The following is a 15,976-nucleotide window of genomic DNA, read 5'->3' as shown; positions in this document are numbered from 1 at the left end:
AACCTGCTTGTATGGAATGCACAATAGCAATGGCCAACAAAGATTAGCTCATTAAACTGCACATAATTACTAAAAACCAGCTGCTTTTAATGACCTTTGAAAGAACAGTTTGCCCATTAGCTGTGCTCATTTTTCCTTTGACATGCATAGATTTTGTGCTAATACATCTTATTCACAAATTGCCTCTTTTCATATCTGTATCACAGTAACTCATGAACTTAGATCAACAAAATTAGCTATTCAGCCTTTTGCAAAGTATGGAAACAAAGTTAGAAAAAAAGGAAACAAGAAATTTTATGCATCAGTATATTTATTACAGAAAAATAATGAAAGGTAAAAAATAATCAGAATTACATTTAAAGAAAAGTTCAGTAGCTAAGTTGTAATCGCAAGAGGTAACACCACAAGAACAACCTCTGGGAGTCTGACATGCAAGGTCCTTGTCACACGCATCGCTCTCCTTGGTGTCACCTGGATGTAATGGCTTCCCTCAGATAAGCCAGGCTCGACTAACCCTGGGGCAGCTGCTGGCTGTTACCTTGACAGCAGATGACAGATGAAGGGGAAGTAGCTCAGACATGTCACCAGTCAAGTTTTGGTGGCTATCACAGCATACCCATGACAATGACAGGTTTTCACAAAGGAGGTTGCCTTCTCTCTGGGTGCGTAAGCCCCTCTCCCTGGAGGCCCTCCAAGCTCACCTGCCTGTCAGAGCAGCAGCTGTGACCCAGCACTGCTGTGTATCCCTGACTCCCACTGGAAGTGCTGTGGAAAATTTCTGTAGAAAAGTAACGAGTGTAAAATTGAAACCCCTGTTGAGACAGGGGTTCTTAGTAGCTCAAGAATTCAAGAGGATAAACACCAAGTAGAAAAATATAAAATCTTATAGTAAAGAAAAGAACAGGGAGGCCAGTCTAACCCTTCCCCTTCTGCCTGGTGGCTGCTTGGCTAGAAAAGGCTATGTGAGTGCTTTATCAGGGAGTTGAGTATTCAGTCTAATGACTTTGTCAAATCCAGAATGTCTTTTGTGTTTACTAACCAATTAATAGTTACATTATACTTTTCCACACTATATATTTTGCTTGAAGAATTTCTTTGTGTCAAGGTAAAGATGCCCACAGAAGCTAGTTCAAAAGAGGAACAATAGCCACAGGCATAATATTAAAGCAAACAGAAAAAGCCCACAGAAGACAGTCTTCATCGACTGACAGCCAAGGCCAAACTCTTCAGTAACTGCATTTATTTCCATATGAAAGCCATCACTGTGTTTAGGGGAAGTGCCTGCTTTTGATTTGCTGAGATGTTTCATGGAAGACTGTGTCCTGCTGTTTGTAGGGAGCATGTGCCATCTAGGTTTGGGGTTTTCTCAGCACCTGGTGGCCTCAGATTTTATGCAGCCATAAACTGTTCCAAAATATTGTGTGTTCTTGTTCATGATTTTGGTATCTCTGGCAAAGTGGCCCTTGTGTAAAATTGGTTTATGGGAAGTTGGTTCAGTAACTGCAGTCTGACAATCCCCTGAATTAGGTACTATTAGAGTACTCCATAACCAAGGGGTCAGCTCAGAGACTGGATAGCTGCTTGACTGTGCAAACCATTTAAACATCCTCACACCCTTTCTGTTTGACACAGACAAACATTCCAACATAAACCACTTTGTCTGTTAAACAAAGCATTGCCAGCATCTAAATACAATAGACAAATGTAATTTTTCAGCACTAAGAGCTAAATTGCACTGAAAAGAGGAAAATTAATGTGCTGAAAAGAGAGGGGTGTATTTCAAAAAGTGCATCCCAAAAAAGAGGTATTTAGTACAAACAGAACTATGAAACAATATGCAACTATTTCAAATAAGTCAATTTATATCAAATCTAAGAGACAGAATCACAAAATTATTATTTCTAGTCTACAGGAAAGTGCCTTGAAAGAAGATGGTCCATAAGGTTTTAATCGTGTTCACCACATCTGTAAACAGAATAAAATGACCTGTTATTTATGTGAGTGCCACCTTGCTTTCAGTGTGAAACGTGGAACTACTTGGTGATTTCTCAAACATTCCAGAGTCCCTGAGGATAAAAGACATTACCTTTGGACTCCTGGACATGAATACAATTTTATCTGAGTGGTCTTCCCAGGTACTGCCAGAGCTTGCACCACATGCTTCGCATGGATAGTGGCAAGATGTGCTCAGCAGGGGCTCTGTACATTTTTAGAGCACAGCATGCTAAATTAAGAACTTTTATTGAAACATAGAAGAGGTCTAACAACACAGAAAACAACATAATACTTACAGTACTTCTTCTTTTCCTAAGTTTCTAAAACCTGTCCATCAGAATTGATTTGTGGCAAATTCAAAATATCACACTGCCCCAAATATAATGGCTTTTTCATTACAGCAATTGAAACTTGAAAGAAATACACTTACCTTACATTTGTCTTCAAACTAATTTTTTTAGTAAGCTTTCAAGCTCTTTTATAAACCAAACAAGAAGATCTAAGCTGCTGGTAAAATGTGCAGCAATCAAGGTCTTTGATGAACGTGTGAGCTGGAGCAGGGAACAGGTTCCACAGCAGAACTTTCAGGACCCATTACAGGAAGAAAACAAGGAGATGCCTGTGGCATCCTTTATTCTTCCCCTCTAAAAGCTGCAAGGCTTCTTTGTATTTGAGACAATTTAGAATTTATTTAAAAGCTAATTGGTACTCGCATACCAGAAAAAATATTGTCAGCTCACAGAGGAAGGCTGAAAAATAAAATGTGTTTGGATTGAAGGTTCAGCAAGCTGCAGCTCTGACAAACAGCAGGGGTAAATCCCATAATAAATATTTGATTCCTCTACACAGGTAATTGCTAGTAAATGACCATTCTCAATTAAATATGCTTTGGGGTCCTTACTTGAAATAAGTGAGCCTACATAAACATTTATTTAACACAAAATCTTCAAAAGCAGTTAATCAGCACAGCATTGCAAGAAGTTAATTAAGCTCATAGGTGCTAATGGATTTAGAATGTTATTTATTCAGAGTTATCTAAGTCTGGCTCACTTCCTCCTTCATGCTGGCACTAGCAAGAAACCCTTCAGAAAGTTCTGGGGGATTTTTTACCCCTGTCCTCATACCAAATTAGAGCAGAGAGGTGGCCTGGAGGGCCAGCTCACTCAGTGATCTCTGTAGCTGGCACAAGAGAAACACTGCTTCTTTTGGCGCAACCCAATGAGGTGAGCCTAAGCCAAAGTGCATTTTCTGCTAGTGGCTGAGCACTTGCAGCACTTGATATAAAATGCTGAACCAGTGGCAAAGTTGATTAAAATCAGGACTTTATTCTAATGCCTTCTTTAAGGACTCTGAAAAGTCTTTCCAATCCTCACTGCCACAATGTATTGCTGCATAGTAAAAGTCCATCAAAATCTCTCATCTGGGCAAGTGAACAGGTTCTGATAGGATATGCCTCCTTATAGACTGTCTGTGGGCATGCACTTAGGAGTAAGAAAGGCACCATCACCAATATCCTTGTCCAAACTGGTACATTATATATGCTAGACTCAATGCAACAATTTCTGTGTCAGACTTCTGTTCTTAGCTGAATAAACTCCCATGGCAGGGTTTCAAACAGGCCCTCTGCTCCCCTCTCTTGCAGGCAGCTGAGCTATTTGCAAACACTTTCACACATTCTCCTGCCTGTGAGAAATGTAGGCCAGCTTACCACAAGCAGACAGTGTGAAAGCATTCTTAAAAAACCCAGCTGCTGGCCTGTTTTTCATAGAGTGCAAGTCCTTTTAAACACTTGCCTACCTTCTACCCTGCAAACCCTCCTTTTCCACAAAGGGAACTTCCCCCTTTCTGGGGTGAGAACACCTCATGAGCCACGTCCCCTGCCCCACCACAGCAGACTGCTCTTGCACCCACTTTCACACTACCCTACTAAGGCTCTAGCCAAATTGTAGAACTGAATGCAAAAAACCTACACCCAGCTGTGTCTGCTTTTAGTTCTCAATACTTCAATGCATTTTTAAATATCAACAAAATCCATAATTATTTGATTCTTAAATAAAACAAGCTGAAAATTGAAAGGAGTTGTATTTGTTTTAATACGAGCAGTCAATCCAAATTAATTCCACTTAGGTCAATCATCAATACTCAGCTACACTAAAGAAAAAATTCCACAGGGATGGGGGATTTAAAATTAGTATGAAAGGTATGTAAGGTAGAAATTAAGAAACAAAATTAATCAGGAATTACAAATACAGAATATTTCCTCGAGTAATGCTTGGATTTTGATCCATTGTTAAAATCTGTAATTTACGCAATATTGTTCAAAAGAAGAATACCATTCACCATGGAAAATAATATGAGATTTAAAAAAAAATTACAAGGTTGCCTACCTGGCACTAAGTTGCTGAAGAACCTTCTCTCTCATTTGATCCCAATTTTGCTTTACATTCTTTGCAAGTATGATGACACTTCCTACAATATGGAAAGCAAATAAAACATTGAAGAATTTTGCTGGGTTTCTACTAATACAACCATAGAGCATGATGGTAAAAGTTCTTGAAGAAGTAATCTCTTGCCTAGATCCCCCAATTTTTGTAATATGGGATATAAACTGCAAAATATGACATCTAAATGCCTCAGACAATAAATGCCCATTAATTAATATTAAGTACTCTTTCTAGCAATTGCTAAATATAACAGGATTTTCTAAGCAGCAAAGGACAGTCCTTGTCATTGTACCTATGAGCAAACTGAGCTAGGAGTAAGGTGTTTAACACTTCATGTAATACCAAGTATATACTTTGTTATGTGGGGGAAAAAATACAAGTAGACAAATAGATGAACATTGAAGAAGCTTCCCATTATCAGTCAGGTACTTTTGTAGCCATAAAAGCTCATGCTGGTCTGGGGGAAAGACAAAGGAGAAGACAAAGGAGAATGGTTTTATAGATAGGACTTTTGGAAATGTGTTCTGTGGGCAAAAGGTTTATACAAGAAGCCATATTGAGAATGGAGAGTACACCAGGCAGCTGAAGGAGGAGCTGGGAAGAAAATCAGAGTCTGATTTGATGGGAAGGAGTACTTTATGTGAAATTAAGAAAACAATGAATAAAACATTCATGGAGGCACCAGGTGACAGAAGTCAACCACTGAAATCTATTCTATGGTTAGAGGTGCAAGGTGGAAAAAGCACCCCCTCAGTTTGTGCTCTTCATGGTTTGGCATGACAGCATGAGGTTGGGCAAAGCCATAGAGGAGAGGGAGGTTGGAATACGAACTGAGATTGACACTGTTGTTAAAATATGAGAACATTATAAGAAAATCTGTAGCATATTTGGCCTGAGGTATGTTCCAAAGGAAGACTCAAAGGATCAAAGTGATAACACGGACAATCTTAGCAGTATGATACTAGAAAAGAGACTGAGCAACTGTTGTCACATCACACCTAAAAGTACAGTAATTTCATTTAAATAATGGATATCCTAGTAACAGGTATTACAATGAGTTTAATTTGCATTTTCTGAAGAATGCGTAGTAGTTTCTAATACTGTGATATATAGTCCAAGAGGAGTATCTCAGTATCTAATAATACAATTTAAATTCATAGTTTTGCTCCATATAATTTTAGTGTGTTTTAGACTATTTTAAATTAGCACAGACCTTTTTTGTTGTGGACCAATTGGTGCAATACCCATTTTCTGAAACTTTTTTTGGCATTCTCCCATGTATGACATCTTTCCAATGGCAAAACCCAAGACACCAGCAACTACAGAGACAGATAACAAAACATTGTTAATACAACAGCTTAAATCAGGAGTGTGCTATTGGCTCCACTTTAATCATATAACAAACTCTGTACCACATCTTCTCAGAACATGTCACAAACACATGTGAAATTATACAGGGTTTACAGGGGTGAATTCAATAACTACTGAAAACTGGTTACCTATCATGAGAGAGAACAACTGGTCCAAAATAATTGATACAGAAAAAGGATATAATATTCCTGTGTACAGGAAAATGAGATAATATTTAAAGGACCAGATTATAGAAAATAAAATTAAGTCACAATGTCAGCACTAACAGTTTTTGCCTTTGATTGCACAACATGGTTTACTTCTAATTGATCACACTTTTAACACCAACTTCTCTGGCCTTCTAAGAAGCTGGAACATCAGCTTGCCATACTGTTGCACTGTGGCTTTCACTCACTAGAGTCAGAATAAAAGACTACTTCAATGTCCTTGATTTCCTGCTGAATTTCTACTGGAGAGGGAATCTATTTAATTTCTTGTCATTTACGAGCCACCTCAATGTACAGTACAGTTCCTGTGCTTCTATCTGTTTTCTTTATCAATCCATGGTTCTGAATTAGACAGTTGAGATCAATCAAACATATGTAAAGGACCATACTATTTTATATATTATAGTATTGTGACTTCTTGATACTATAAATTGTGCAATTTGCCAAGCACAATGAGATGACATAATTTATAAAACAAAGTGGAGACTAGAGTTTATACCAATTTGAGATACTGTGTTACATAAATATAAGCTGCTACTGAAAATATTTACATTAGAAGAATCTCGTTTCATACATTTATTTTTAAACACATCAGAAATCTGATTTCCTAATCTGCTGGGGTAACATATAAATTGCAAAAAAAAGAAGATTTTGGAAAGAAATTCAGAGAGATGCATCTTTACAGGCATATTGCCTGTAAAGAACCTTTTCTTTCCTTTTAGAATTGGGTACAACTTACTTGCCATCTTGGGGAATGGACCAAATCTTGGACTTGCTGAGAAAATGCCTACAATAAAAGGAAATAGTCAGAAAGCTTATTCACTTGAGGAACTCAGCAGCACTCAAAACCAGCACTAATTTTCCTACAGATTTTGCATTTCTTAAGGTGAAGATGGTATGAAGTCCATTAACTCAGATTTCAGTACATCAGGGCACTTTCTATTCCACTAGTTCTTAGTGCATGTGTTTTGGGGCAGTTCTAGAGTCATAGGAGGAAGAGAATCTGGACTTTGCAGGATTCACCTCAGGCAGGAGTTCAGAGTGCAAACCAACATGAAAGCAGCAGTGTGAACCAACATGTCTGCCACTGGTGTCACCTGCAGCACTGCAGAGGAAGTGATGGTGGCTTATGTTTCAGCACAAACCAACCCTGCATATAAAACAGCAAAATTAAATCTCTTACACAGGCTTCAGCTCCTTGTGCTGTGATAAGTAGGATGAAACTGCTCTTTGGAAGCTTTCCATGGCTATCAATTAAAATTGTACCACTGGTATCTAGCCTTCCCCTGTGCAAAGATCACACATTTTGGCCTTTAAGAGGAGAACACAGTGTGCTAAACAAGAAAAGCAAAAAATTATCTTTAGCTTTTCCACCAAAATCCACATTCCCCCAGTTATCTCAGGAGGTGAAGCCAGTATTCCTCTGAGAACTATGTGTCTGGCAGAGGAATGCCATGCTGTGGAGGAGGGCTCCACACAGCAAGATTACCATGGCAAAGGGAAGGGAAGTAAACACTGGTTGCACTGTTACATGCATTCAGACAGTAATAATGAGGCTTAGAAGCTCCAGCATCTTCTAGAGGCAGGGTACTGTGTGCAGCCATCAGAAGAAAGTATTTAGACAGAGGATTATTCAGCCTATGCTAAGCACAAGGGCTTTTGCCCACTGTGATCTATGCAATTTTATATTGGGTCTCCTGGGGGAGGGAGGAACAAAAGTGTTGTTTGTTTCTAATCACGCCTCTCCAACTGTTGACACACAGTAATGATTATTTACTAAGAGCATTTGTTATTTCACAGCTGATCAGAAACATCCAAGTACAATGAACAGAAACTGAGAAGAGTACCTGGTGCCAGAGGCTGGCATGTTACTACAGAGACAGCCCCGGTGCCCTTCCTATCACTGCTCACCCTTTTTCCAGTGTGTCATCCTTCTCTGACACACTCTTACTCCTTCCCTCCCTGTCTCCCTACAAGCTCATAGGTCAAGGATGGAGTAGGGAACCCACATCAGCCTCCTGTGATACAGCTTAGCAGACTTCAGGGTGGATGCCCCTCACTCTCTCCCCAAAACACCAACCTCAACCTTATACACAGTCAAGGCCCCAGCAGGGAAACTGAAGGTTCCTGTGCAGAACCAGGTTCGTCCACCACATAAACAGAACACAAATTTCTTTTGTGTTAGCCTGCAGATCATGAGCCATCTCTACAGAAAGCTCTCTGTCTCCTCACTTTGGCAGTACTCCTCATCCCTTTGCACCAAAGCTGCAGTCATATTGATACATGGTCAGTGTCAAAACACTGCCAGCATTTTTAAACAGAACAGTGAGAGCTCCAGCCCCCGATGCTAACACCCTGCTCGGGCTGTACAACGCTCTGCCCCACGAGCTGCCCCAGTGAAGGCTCTACTCAACTCCAGGTGATCATGGTGACAAAACCCAGCCACCAGTCTTTGGATTTGCAAATTCTCTTTTCAGTTCATGCTCTTGCAAAAGAATGACTGTGGCAATGCACACATAATAATCAAATCACCATAGCAATGATGGTAATGAGCAAGAAGAATATTGATCTTGAAAACCAGCACTTTAATGACATATTTTTTTATCTTTACCTTTTGAGATTAGCCCCTGGGTGACAAGCATGCTCCCAAGAGATAAAGGAAGAGCTGTGAAAATGAAAAGGAGAGTAGCTGGTATCAGCCAAAATTTGCTACATATTTGGCAAATACTCTCTTATACATTAAATGTTTTCCGTTTCTAATGTTAAACACATTATTTCTAAACATTAACTTTGCTCACTGTCTTAATCATCTATTACATCTGCTCATTCAAATTATGTTCTCTTCAAAGCCACGATGTCCTCACACAGTGCCAGACATCAGCCATGCTGTAACATCTGGAGCTAATGCAATATATGTATATTTATTAAATAATAGTTTCCACAATCTGAATATCTCCTCTAAGTACTGCAACACTTCTAATGACAACAACTCCAGTAAAATGCTGAAACCCTTTTCAAGGAATTATGTAATTTAGATACAAACTGAAAGGGTGAAAGTAAAGGATACTAAAACACCAAGCACTGATCTTTTTAGCTGTCATAACATACAAAGAATTTCACAAATCAAAGACACATAGCCATGCCTGCCTTCCATTCAAAGGCAAGGATAAGTATGTAACAAAGTAAAACATTCCTAAGGTGGTTGTTATAATAGACTTCAAGAATGGAACCAACTCTACAACTGCTGAAGTTCAGATTAAACAAGACCTCAATTCAACCACCTTTACCTACAACAATTATGCAAATAACTTAACATGACAGAGTTAACCCACAACAGTGTTCCAACAAAAAAGCATTTTGCAGACAGTTTTGCATACACACATCAAGAAGTCATTCTGTGTGGTGTGGTGAGAATGATTTTGGATCACTCACCTCTGTACCAGAAACTTTCCTGTTTGCATTCTTTAATGATCCTTGCAACCTCTCTGTCTTGAATTTGGGACATGGGACAAAATAACATTGGCTGAAAGCATAAACATGGATTAGTTTACCGAATTTAATCTCACAGGAAGAAAAAAACCCAAATCAATTAAAGAAGATAAATTATTTAAAAAACAAATAAAATACAAAAACCTCCAAGCAAAACTCCTTATTCTGTTGCTAGCAGTGTGATGAAATTGTGATACCCCAATACAGAAACAGAAAGGTTTTAGGTTTTAAGTATAGGTTGAAGTACAAACAACCCATCTTGTTGGTCTTTACTTTCCTAAAATAGCTCAGCTGCTGCTTACCCCAGAAGCATATTGTTTTATATCTGTTAGTCATTTCATTCTCATGAGCTACATTATGTCTCCCAGAAAGAAATGACAGGAAATAAAGGCAGAGTGGCAGTTTTCAAAAATCAAGTTCTGCTCTGTACAGAAGTCAAGTGAAGTTCAATAATAGCAGATTTTGCAAGTAGAGGGTCAACACAAATTCTGCCGGACTCCCCACTAGTAGAACTTTCTCTCTGAGCAATTTAAATATATCCATGGCATTAACTGAACTCATACTGGCTTTACCCTAGTACAAATCAGGCTGCCAACAGACTTCTTGAAGGTAGCTCTTTTTTCACCCATTGTGCTTGTGAGGAAAAAGTGACAGTATTCTCCCTTGCATTCTATCCAGGGTATTGGCATGGAAACATATGAGGATTATTTTTCTTTCTTTAAGAAAAGACTCAGTGTTAAATGGGTATACTGGTTTCAACTGGACAAGAGTTTATTTTCTCCATAGTAACCAGTGTGGTGCTAGGCTGTGGATTTATGACCAAACCAGTCTTTACAATACAGGGATATTTAATTACTGCTGAGTAGACCGTACACAGAGTCAAGGCCTTTTTTGTTTCTCAGGCTGCCCCACCAGCTGGGGATGTAGAAGAATTTGGTAAGGGACACAGCTGGGACAGCTGACCCCAGCTGATCCAAAGGATATTCCAATTCCATAACATGACATCGTGCTCAGCAAGAAAAGCCAAGGGAAAGGAGTTGTCATTAAGTTAAAATTAATTGAAATTTTAACATTTTTCTGTAAAACCACATCATCTTCAAACATACACATTCTTGAAAGAAAAACCAGGCATCATAGAAGAAGCAATGCCTTGGAAAAAAGAGTACATTCATCTATTACAGGATTCAGTCTCCTTTTATGCCTGACTCCTTTTATGCATGATTTTATGGCCATAATAAGGAAATGCATTTACTGGCCAGAGCCACACATTTCATATTATAGGTAATTAATATCTCAGCCCTTCTTCAAGTACTGCTCCCATAGAAGTTAATGGTGGACCTGGGCAAACAATACAGAATTGGCTCCACTCCAGATCATAGAGAACCGCTTCAAACTGGTTTCAGAGCAAGGTCATAACGCATACAGTAAAATACAAACAGGCTGCCTGAAAGATAAGGAAATGCATGTCAGAGCCCCAAGTGCACCAACAGGCTTTGCAACCTTTCTGCCTCCATACACACCCTGCCAGCTGTTTAGTTGCTTGAGCTCAGAGTCAGCTCTACCATGGCACAGTTGTGTAACACTGAGTTAGTCTGCTGAGAAAACAGAAAAGCTCAGAGAAAGCAGCTGGAAGCTTTACCCAGGGCCTCTGCCCTTCAGCTCAGGAGCTGTATAAAAGCTCAGGCCCTTGCCTTAACTGTGCTGTAGCTATACCATGGAGATCCTTACCCTGCCTTGCTAACCTGATCACCTAGCTTAGCATCAGACTTGCCTGGCAGTCACTGAACTGACTGTAGGCTGACCATTCGATCTGCTCTCTTCCTCTTTTTGGGTACTGTGATACTGTGCTCCCTGTACCTGAGGCCCTATCCCCTGCCACCCTGCTGTCATTTGTGCCTCTTCCTTGCAGATCAACCCAGTATTGCTGCCCTCTGGTAGTGACCGGTTAACAAAAAGTCTTATCACATTTAAATTCCTTGATGTCTCCATCAGAGGAGAATGTTCTTGTGCTGTACTGTTCCCTTCTCCCCTTCTGAATATGTACATGCAGAGCTTCATGGGGACAGGCTGTACTGGACTTGTACTCAGACACCATGGCTATGCCAGCTCATAACTCAGGGCATAAATCAGAGCCTTAAGATTCCCAACTCCCAGCCCTCTGAGCACAGTGAACCAGGAAAAACAACACACCATCCTCTCCTCTCTTCATCTATATGCTTAAACTAACAGACACCTATTTCTCTCTTTCAAAAACAGCAACTGAGGCAAAATCTGTTATTCATTAGCAATAGCATCGAAATAAAAGGGAGGAAACCCAGCTTACCCATCCAGGTTGCTTTATTGGAGGTGTCTGACTTCCCTGTTGACCTGTTTCAGAAGACATTGTCTCTTTCCTTGTAGTCTGCTACTGCTCTTGTTCAGCAGAAGTGTTTTATGCTTGGCTACTTCTCTTTCTGCAAGGTACAAAGGTAGAAAGTCAAGATATCATACTGATATTTGTAAGTCCAATGTTCATCTAGAAAGAAAAATTACCAGGTTGAAAGGAGTGCATTTTTTACAGCAGAGAGCATCCTGATACACAATTTACAGCACAGTTTATCACTTATCAGCAACACAGACTTGTGCATAACTTAAACAGCTAAGTCAGTAACTACAATTAAATGCTGAATCATGACCTAGTATAGAATGCTCAATCATAAAGAAATGAAAATAAATATGAGCAAGTAATAGAAAACCTTTCTAATTTTTTAATGTATTGCAGGTCCAAGAAACAGCTTCTTTAGTGTGCTGTCCAGAATTACTGCACTACCCTCACTGCCCTCTACACAGCTCTACACCATCTTCCTCAATTTGAGAGCAATTTAATTTTCATCAGTCTCTTGTCACTTAATGCAAAAAAATGACATAAAATATAAGAAAGACACATAAAACTTTAAAGATGTTTGTGTCAATCAAAAATGAATCAAATTTTCTTTTCTTATCTGCCTTTTTATTCTTATCTACTCAGAAAGCATACTTGTGCAGACGGCTGCATAAAATAATCACTGGAAACAGTTTCTAAATGCTGCAACAGATTTAAAGTGCTTGTCTTTTTCATGATAATAAAACAGCTGAGTCACAGGAGGAAAATAAATAAAATAAAATGAAGGGAAAAGAGTGGGTATAAATAAAGATTACAGCTATCTGCAGTTCGCCATGGGCCTCCTATATTGGCCTAAGTACACATTTCTCCTGAATTATAAGTTATTCAGCTATGCTACTGCTTCAACATAATGAAGAACCCCAAAAATATTTAGCCCTTTAAGCAGCCTCATGGTACATCTCCCATATGGGATGAAAGCTGAGAGCTATACTGGCAAGAATGAAACAAAGAGACAGAGTTGATGTCATCAAAATATTATGTAACTGACTTATTAATATTCATACCTAGCAGACAAGCTGTTTTCTATCTGAGGAATGTACAAGTGTTCTAATATTTCAAGCCCCTGTGTCTTGGAAAGACAACTGTTATCCCAAAAAATAACTATATTACCATTAGCTTACTGAAGAAATGTAATTTCTTGTCGTTTTCTGCAATACTCATTGCTGTTTTCTCAACCTTACACGTGATTCTTAGTGCAACAATAAAGTGTATATTCTGGGAAGAATTTCCCAGTTATATTATTCTGTTTCAATGAAATACCTATATAATACAAGATTAAATCAATGTGGTTTGCAAGGATCAAATAGTCAAAAAACTTATTTGTCTTTTACAAGAAATGTTCTGGATGATTTCTTCATTTTCAGAAGAAAATGCTAATTTTAGGCTCCTGAAAATATCTCACAGTTTGAATACCTCTAATGGGATGACAAAGAAGCAGTATGCAAGAAGACAGCTAAATTTTTCAAATATGAGAGTTGTCAACTTCATACACTGTGTTTTCAATAAAAAGCCTCCTTCTGAATAGGAATAATGACCCCAAAATTTCTAGGGCTAGAATTTCGGAGAAGAAAGGGAGGAGCCAAAATCGTTTGTATTAACTGGTCCAGGCAGTGGGCTGTGATGCCCAGGGCAGGCACCATTCGTCAAAGATTTCAGGGAGGCACTTCAAGGACCATCATCAGGAAGATGACAAGCCTCAACATGATGTTTCGCACCTATCTGAACTGGTTCTCTGAAATAAGAGCCTGAGTTTAAAACAAAGGCGAGTCTACAGAGTAGCTGCACTAGGTAGTAAATGAAAAGGTCCCTACCAACAGCCCGAGAGCGCAGGGCTGGGGAATGCCCCAGGCCTGCTCAGCCCGGCAGCGGCTGCTCGGTGCCCACACCCAGGGCAGTGCACGCCCGGCCACCACAGCGCATTTCTTTCCTTGAAACAACCAATTAAGCTGGAAAAGGCCTCTAGGATCATCGAGTCCAACCTATGAGCAAACACCACCTTGTCAAGCGAACCACGGCACTGTCACGTCCATTCCAATGTCTAATCACCCTTATTGTGAAGAAATTCTTTCTAATGTTCAACCTGAACCTCCTCTGGCACAGCTTGAGGCTACGTCCTCTTGTCCTGCCATTGGTCGTCTGGGAGAAGAAACCAATCCTCCCCTGGCTACAGCTTTCTTCCAGGTGGTTGTAGAGGGCAATAAGGTCTCCTTGAGCATCCTTTTCTCCAAGCTAAACACCCCCAGCTTCCTCAACCGCTCCTAACAGGACTTATACTGCAGACCCTTCAGCAGCTCCGCTGCCCTTCTCTGGACACGCTCAAGCACCTCAGTGTGCTTCCTGAACTGAGGGCGACGGCGCCGTCGGGCTGCGGCAGCACAGGCCCCGCAGCGGCCGCCTGCGCTGGGCCTGCTGCCCAAAGCCGCGCCCCGACCCCCGCCTTCCCCCGCCGTGACGCCGTTGAAAGCCGGCCCCGCGGAGGCCTCGGCGCGGGGAGGAGGAGTCTGACACTCACGGCCCCCGCCGCCCTTACCTTCCGCGGGCCACCGGAGGACACGGAACGGGATGTGCTGGGCTGACCTGACCTGGCCCGGCCCGGCTAGGCCCCAGAAGCGCACAAGTGCCTGCCTTCCGTGCTGAGCCGCGCTGGGCGGGGGCCGGCCCGGCCGGGCTCCCGGGCTCCAGCGGCACCTGCCGGCCGCCGGGCGCAGGGACACCGGGACGGCCGGGCCGCAGGGTGCCCCTCGTGCCCCGCTCCTCGCTCCGACGAGGGCCCCACGGGCACTTCTCGCCTCCCGCTGCGCTGCTCCGGTAGGAGAACAGCGACCACGCCAAGAAAATTCCGCCTTCTCGGATTTCTCCACTGAAATTCAGAACGCTCTTTCAGCAAGGGTATATGTTAGTGAAGGTAACAGAAGCACGGAATCATTAGGGTTGGAAGGGCCCTGTGGAGGTCATCTGGTCCAACCCCCCTTGCCAAGGCAGGGCCACCTGGAGCAGGTGACACAGGAACTCATCCAGGTGGGCTTGGGACCTCCATGGGCAGCCTGTTCAGTGCTCTGCCACTCTCCGTGGAAAGGTCTTCCTCAAGCTGAATTGGAACTTCTTGTGGTTTTAGTTTATAGCCACTGCTCCTCGTCCTGTGGCTGAGCACCACCAGAAGGGGTCTGGCACCATCCTCTGGCACCTGCCTTTGAGATATTTATATGCACTGATAAGATCCCTCCCAGTTTTCTCCTCTGCAGACTGAACGGGCCCAGCTCCTGCAGTCTCTCCTCAAGAGAGATGTTCCAGACTTCTCATCATCCTTGTGGCCTCCACTGAACCCTCTCCAGTAACTTCTGTCTTTCTTGTAGTGAGGACCCCAATATACAACATACAGGGTCTGTCTTACAAATTGAAAATATTTTTTCTGGACATGAAATATTCTTCTTTAAAAAAGAAACTTTTTTTGAAATCTTCTTCTTTAAAAAAGAAATTCTACCTTGACCATTTTGGAATGAAAAGTGTTGCTTATCTACTTTGATTTTAATACTACAATGCTTGTAAATAATTAAGTAAATAAATAAATTTTCATATTAACAAGAATTAAACAAATAAGAAAGGCACTTTTATCAAGCAAAAATAATTTTGCAAGACAAAATTATCCTGAAAATGTCAGTTGGGTGTGGGAGGGGTTGTTCTAGGAATATTGAAAAAAATGGTTCTACTTTCTCTGAAATGAGAAATGCAATGCCTCTCTTTAAGAATAAGTTTTCTAAAACAAAAAATATAAACATGAGTTTTATTCTGCATCTTATTTTAATAAAAAAGGTCTCTGTTTCTATTTCATTTTGCTTTGGGTTTTTTTTTCACAGCAAGACAATAGTTTTCAGTAGAGTATCTAAAATGGTGATATGACACTTCAGTGCTTATCATGAAATGAATAGCCTGTGAGATCACCATTATACTTCCTCCTTTTGCATGACCTTGGCATCTCAGTTTCATAAGAATCATAACACGTAGTTAATTTTCTTAAGTCCAAAAAAAGCTTTCAGCTTCCATGAGTCTCA

The 15,976-nt window shown here is 40.7% G+C and overlaps 1 protein-coding gene across 2 annotated transcripts; it reads right to left on the bottom strand.

Annotated features, from left to right (window-relative positions):
* Positions 1-292: 292 nt before the first annotated feature.
* Positions 293-14,598, bottom strand: OCIAD2 (OCIA domain containing 2). Of its 2 annotated transcripts, none has more exons than XM_066548447.1 (8): positions 14,458-14,598; positions 11,829-11,958; positions 9,449-9,539; positions 8,628-8,681; positions 6,756-6,803; positions 5,653-5,758; positions 4,383-4,464; positions 293-1,965 (listed from the first exon to the last, which is right to left on the bottom strand). In XM_066548447.1, exons 2-7 carry the CDS (start codon positions 11,886-11,888, stop codon positions 4,389-4,391), a joined length of 435 nt encoding a protein of 144 aa, XP_066404544.1. In that variant the 5' UTR covers positions 11,889-11,958; positions 14,458-14,598; the 3' UTR covers positions 293-1,965; positions 4,383-4,388. The 2 variants fall into 2 exon arrangements, with proteins under 2 accessions (XP_066404544.1, XP_066404545.1); XM_066548448.1 differs by lacking the exon at positions 14,458-14,598 and adding an exon at positions 12,038-12,145.
* Between the last annotated feature and the right edge of the window lie 1,378 nt (positions 14,599-15,976).

The sequence above is a fragment of the Molothrus aeneus genome, chromosome 4 (assembly GCF_037042795.1).
Source record: "Molothrus aeneus isolate 106 chromosome 4, BPBGC_Maene_1.0, whole genome shotgun sequence".
Classification (NCBI taxonomy): Eukaryota; Metazoa; Chordata; class Aves; order Passeriformes; family Icteridae; genus Molothrus; species Molothrus aeneus.
This window is presented reverse-complemented; position numbering and strand designations above follow the sequence as displayed.

Excerpts from the sequence above, each read along its gene's own strand:
- OCIAD2 (XM_066548447.1), bottom strand. The coding sequence starts at position 11,888 with ATGTCTTCTGAAACAGGTCAACAGGGAAGTCAGACACCTCCAATAAAG. Across the intron at positions 9,540-11,828 it reads CAATAAAGCAACCTGGATGG|CCAATGTTATTTTGTCCCAT; the intron begins GTAAGCTGGGTT and ends TTATGCTTTCAG. Across the intron at positions 5,759-6,755 it reads TCCATTCCCCAAGATGGCAA|TTGCTGGTGTCTTGGGTTTT; the intron begins GTAAGTTGTACC and ends CTGTCTCTGTAG.